The following is a 6,158-nucleotide window of genomic DNA, read 5'->3' on the forward strand; positions in this document are numbered from 1 at the left end:
TTTTTTTAATTGATTTTTTTCTGAACATGTTTTTTCTCATATTTTGTTATTTTTACAAAATAATTTTATGTTTCTGATGGTGTTATTTATAGTTAGTTTTATATAATTTAATAATTTAAGGTTTTCAATTAAATTATTATATTAAAACATTTTTAATCCTTTATACTTTTATAAATGTTTTCCAGTCAGGTTGTCTAGTTTAAATTTTTTTATCAAGCCCCCTATATATACTGTAGTAAATTTCTTTAAAAAAAATTTGTGATTATCATTTACATTTAGTACAGAAATTTAGTTAGAAATATTTAAATTTAAAAAACAACTAAAAATTTTACAAATAGACAAATTTGAACAGTACCTATAATAAAACAAGGTTTACAATTTATTACCGTGCTTACTCTCATACAGAATGAAACTGTGTAGAGTAAAAATAAATTATCAGATATGTGGATTTCTTCACTTTTTTTAAATACAATATAATTCTATTACCAAATATGTATATATTTATTCTGTATGTGAGTGTTGTCTTTTACAAAACCTTGTAAATTCTAATTCATAAAACTAATGTTGTCACATGCATACAGATGCAACATGGAGCAGATTCTGTTAGAGATGGATAGGATTTTGAGGCCACAAGGTGGTGTCATATTGCGTGATGATGTTGATGTGTTGACCAAGGTGAAGAGCTTTGCAGATGCAATGCAATGGGAATCACTGACCATGAAGATGGACCTTACAGCAGACAAAATTTTTTTGTAGCAATTAAAGAATATTGGACTGCACCACCACCACAAAACCAAGATCATAATCAAGACATAAAATAGTTTTAATATCATATCTGGACTATTCAAGATTAGTCTCTTTCTTTTTTTTGTGGCAAAATTTTTCTCAAGAATTCAATTCTTCATAACACCAATTTATAATTTGTGGCAGTAGCGGAAAATGTTAGTGATGTTATGTTGTAACTTGTAACTAAAAGAGGTCATTAACAATTGGCATTCTACTGGAATTAAAGAAATAAATATTCAATAGAAAATAAGAAAAATGTTTTATATTACTTATTTTAGAAGTGCCTTGAGTCATTGTATTGGAGACTCTGTTGGGATCACTTAATTAGTTTGTGTGAGTTGCATTAGTAAAGGTTTTTAATGGAGGGTTTTTTTTTGTCTCATCACTACCATATTTATTAGTATTATATGGATCATATACTTTTGTCTCTGGTTTCATTATTTGTAATAGTTGTAGTAAATTTGAATTTTTATTTAGGTTTAATTGATTCAGGGATATCTATATATATAAAAGAAGATTACAAATAAAACATGTTAAATTCATATTTTCATCTCTAACACTCATAAGAAAAAACATAGGAAGCTCAGGAGTTTTTCTTTCTACACCATATTCATTATCATTCATAACTACTGTACAACACATGTACATATAAGGAGTTTTTCTTTCTACACCATAGAAGCTGTCGACACAAAATAACCATTCACAAATATTTTAATTCAAAAATAAATTCATACAACAAAAGTATTTGTTTGTCAAAATAAAAAATACAAAATATTATTCAAAATCTATTTCAAAAAACACATGAGCTTTGTAAAACTAATCACCATAAAATCAATCCAACTTGTTACACATCCATCATAAATACAACTCTTTTGAACATGAAAAAAATCAACTAAATTTACTCTTTACTACCGTACAAATAGTTGAATAAATATATATAATTTAAACATAAACGGCATATATATAAATTTAAGGTGTTTGTTTGTTGTACGATAATAAATTTATACGTACCGATACGTTAAAAATATTTGACACAAAATTCTCTCTCTTCAAGGCAGCTCCATTTTTTATTCAGTTATACTGCTGTTTTGCCGATTTTTAGCAAATCGAGGGTGGTTCGATATCTAATGGTTTGAGAGCGAAATCTACTCCTCTTTGCAAATACCAGTTTTCTTACCGTGCATCAAAAACCTTTCGATTGAACAGAAACTTAAGGAAATTTGGAAAATAAATGAAAAAGACTTTGAAAATAAATTGATTGAATTTGAAATGAATTGCATGGAATTTTAAATAAAACAATAAATTGCCATCGATTAGATCAAAGGACTTTTGAAATGGAAAATAAAAATAAATGTAAAACTAGACAAGGAAATTAAATGTTGTTTGAAAGATAAATTTACAAAAAAAAAAAGTAAAGTTTGCAGAAAATGTAAATAAAAAGGTAAAAACAGTGGAAGAAACTCTACAAAAAAACTCGAATGCAGATTCAAAAAGTTGCTGAGATATGAATGTACTTGAGTATTTTCTGAGATAAAGTTTTAACCTTTGTTCCTTCGATCTGTCTCTTATTTATAAAAATCTTCAACCAATCGTGTTAAAATGTAACATCCACGTCCATTAATTTACAAGTAACCAACCGTTTTCGCTCTTTCTGCTTAACATGGGTAACGGCCAGAAGTAACTTTCGAAACTTGGATTCTTCAATTAAGCACATCGAACAGCTTATTGATTAACCGTGACAGTCTGACTCTTGCTCTATATTCCCTGTCATAATCCTCCTCCATGTGGGCCTCTCATGCTAACTAAAGCTCGAATCCAACCTCTCTTTCGAAACTAATGGTTTTCGATTAACAACTGCAAAACGAAATCAAAGTGTAAAAAAGCATATGGGAAAATTCAAAGATGAAATAAGAATTTAATTTTCTCATAAATCTTCAATTACAGTAAGCCAGTCACAAAACTACGGGTGGGTTAGATAAAGTTTAGTAGAGAAGTGTTGAAGTGTCGGAAATTTTTAAAAATATAAACACTTCACTTTGTGTTGATAAATAAAAAATATAATGTATGTGTGCTTTTAGCTTTTGAAAACTTCTTATAAAGATACTTTTCAAAACTAACTGTTTTTTTTTAATAACCTTATATATTAACAAGTGTTTAGATTTATTCTTTTGTTATTATATTTATATTTACGTCTATTAAAGTCATTTTAAATTTTACAAAACAAATTTTACCAAAACACAATTGTTGTAGTTTATACTTATTTAAAGGCTCTTTTATTCGATTTAGCAAATATAACTGCTACAAAAGCCATTACTTTTGAAAAATAGAAGGTTTACCAAACCACCCTAAGTGAAATCTTTTGAGAATATAATAATTTAACATGACAAATAAATGAATAATTATACATTGTATAATCAAACCTTAACACCAAGCATACGCTAAGCTTTCAAAGATAACAAGTTATAAATATGATAAAGTACACCAACCTCCCTTGAATTTTAGGTGAAATTACACATAGCACCCCATGAATTATATGTTGACAATGACAACCCCAGATCCAGTGAGAGGTCAGTGTCCATTTTAGAAAAATATAGTTACCAGATGTCAGATATAACTTAAATCTTAGAAGAGTTCTGTAAAGACTTTTAGAAATAAAGACGTATGTGTAATGTCCCTTAACATCAGAGGCTCAGAGGAGGTTAATGTAATTTTACCAATCACACCAAATCAACAAAGCTTAAACATTTATACAAGTTACGAAGTTAGCAAGGCTAGAGTTGTCTATTGCAGGCTAGAGCAATTCTTGATTGGATATAACTAGAAACTTCTCCAGAATCCGCATACTTCAGTTCTGAGTTGAGATTCTTCAATTTGAGCATAAGATGAATATTAGTTCTGGAAATGAGTAAGTCAACTGGATTGATTTAGAATCAAAGAAAGCAGTTATAAATCCTTAACTTTTTTCAGTTATAAATTCAAATATTTTGTTTGTCACAGTTATGGTTTATCAGATTCAGTATATGAACAAATTAAGTTTTGATTAACTCTTCAGTAAAGTAATCTTGGACAAATCTTGGACATGAACTACTAAATAATGATAGTAATAAAAGATGTTTTCAGACCAGAATAAATTCTTAATACCCTACAGGATCACCATGCAGTTATTGTACCAAAATACAGTTTGAAAGACATCATCAAATTCGTAAAGTAACTTACAACACCAAATGAAACTCTTACCCAGATTCTGAAAAATAAGGGCAGCACAACTGCACAAGCAGCTCAAAATGATCATCACTCGTCATCATCTGAAATGTCAATTACTATTGGTTCCTCAGTTTTTCCATTGTTATGACCAAAAACCTCAAGTGGTTCTTTCTTCACGTGCACCTCAGAACAAACTTGAACAGGGTGTTCTTCAGAAGATGGATGCTTTCTCTTCTGACCAGCCTGCTCCTGATAGTTGCTCATCATTGGTACCTCCCCAATGCTCATGTTAGCCATTTCTTTTCTTTGTACTGCATAAAATAACCATCTCTATTCAAAATGAAATACATCCAACCATTTGAGTAATATTCCATTCAGTTCTAGTAATTGTAAGCTTGTGTCATCAAACCCCAACTTAAGCAAATTCACTTTGAAGTATTCAATATTTTACTTTGTATTCAATTTGCCTCAAATTAAATAATTAATCCCAGTGGGATTAATTTTCTAAAAAAAGTAGCGATAAAATAACTCATTTTTGTATATTCACTTGAAACTCATCATGGTATCATCATACATAAAATGTGGCTCCCACTACTCACTTCAGATTCATTACCTCAACACATCGGATCATAAGATGGACTGTGATCCCCATTTTAACTGGCCACACACTGTATCATCCTATGATGATGAGGTGATGAGTCCCAAGTACATAAAAAATGCACCGCACAAATGTGCCTCTAGGCTTACACTTTCATGCATTGAAGTTCAGAGTTTGATAACTTATAATAACTTACCTGAAGTGAGGTCACGTAAAGAGTGGTCAACAGAAGCCTGATCATCCAAGAAGAAGAAGGCAGTGGTAGAGCTTCGCAAACAAAAACCCAAATCAACTAATATTAATTCTAAGATCAAATAACTGAAACACATAGCACAACCATGCTAATGTAAACTTGAACTCAAGAAAGAATTAAAATTGTGCAGTACCTTGACCTACATCCCCAAAAGGTTCCAGTTTGCGTTGGTAAACTTTTAACCTGTCCTGTGAGAGTTGGAGACAAAAGCAACAACATTAACAATTAACTAACATACTTTGGCCTTGCGAGTGATTTTGATTTCTGTAGTTTTCGATTGGTTAAAATAGTCACATAAAGGGAATAATTCGACTCACATTTGCTATCTACAAGGAAACGTTAAGCGAGAAATGGAACTTACAAGTTCAGATTTGAGGGGATGATAATCTGGATTAGTCCCCTTAGAGAGGATGAAAGGGTTTGAGAGAGACAGAATATTCGGCAGCTCTGCTTCCAGATTCTCCAGGCTGGCTACCGTGCGCCTCAGTGCTTCGCTCATCTCTTTCGGTACCGCCCTCACCCACACTTTCGCTTCCCCTCGCCATTTTCTGTCTGTCTCAGTCTCAGGGGAAGTAGAAATTTTGTGACTCACAAGGAGACGCGCAGTCGTGCACACCAATTTAAGGTTTTGAAAACCAGACCGATTATTAAACCGCTCTAGTCACTGGTTTACTAATTTACTGATCCAATCGGTTCAATTGTGATCCAACCAAAAAAATTATTTTATAATAAAATAATAAATAAATTATAATTATCCAGTATACACTCTAAAATATAATTATAAATAAAACATTCTAAAGAATCATTGTCCAAAGTTTTCAAGTTTGATGACAAATAACTAAATGCTGTTAGAAAGTTTCTCTGGATGCTTCTCCTTCTTCATTTACAATCGAAAGTAATAATAGTCTCGTTGGGTTGAAAGTTGTTTCTCTGCTTCCAACTAGATCAAATTGTGACCAAAATTCAGAACAAACAACAAGAAATAAAAACACAACAATTAAGAAAAAGGCTTCAATTTTATTTTTTGTCTATTTTTTATTTTGTGCTAGAAACTTGAAATTATATTCTCCTGACTAAAAAAATCATACATTTTTAATTTAATCATAACTAGACCATGAGTTAACCCTAAAAACTAAAGCTTGAATAAACAAACTATACATTTTTAATTGCTTCCGTTATAACCACTACCAGTTATTCATCTTCCCCTGTATTAAGATTAGTCGTATCGTTCGAAATGAAAAAATTAACAGCCAAATTATTATCCACAGATGTATTATTATCAGCAAATATTTCTTGGTTCATACTATTATCTATAAC

At 30.7% G+C, this 6,158-nt stretch overlaps 1 protein-coding gene across 4 annotated transcripts; it reads right to left on the reverse strand.

The window, feature by feature from the left end:
* Positions 1-2,307: 2,307 nt before the first annotated feature.
* Positions 2,308-5,430, reverse strand: LOC110270287 (uncharacterized). Of its 4 annotated transcripts, none has more exons than XR_015907271.1 (5): positions 5,203-5,427; positions 4,975-5,029; positions 4,785-4,855; positions 4,024-4,301; positions 2,308-2,640 (listed from the first exon to the last, which is right to left on the reverse strand). XR_015907271.1 is itself a non-coding variant. In XM_088508439.1 (4 exons), the coding sequence occupies exons 1-4, from the start codon at positions 5,338-5,340 to the stop codon at positions 4,275-4,277; spliced, it is 291 nt and encodes a 96-aa protein (XP_088364565.1). In that variant the 5' UTR covers positions 5,341-5,419; the 3' UTR covers positions 3,135-4,274. The 4 variants fall into 4 exon arrangements, 1 of the variants encoding a protein (XP_088364565.1); XR_015907269.1 differs by lacking the exon at positions 2,308-2,640 and adding an exon at positions 3,135-3,681 and having other exon boundaries at positions 5,203-5,430; XR_015907270.1 differs by lacking the exon at positions 2,308-2,640 and adding an exon at positions 3,135-3,650.
* Between the last annotated feature and the right edge of the window lie 728 nt (positions 5,431-6,158).

The sequence above is a fragment of the Arachis ipaensis genome, chromosome B3 (assembly GCF_059453495.1).
Source record: "Arachis ipaensis isolate K30076 ecotype BB chromosome B3, ASM5945349v1, whole genome shotgun sequence".
NCBI lineage: Eukaryota > Viridiplantae > Streptophyta > Magnoliopsida > Fabales > Fabaceae > Arachis > Arachis ipaensis.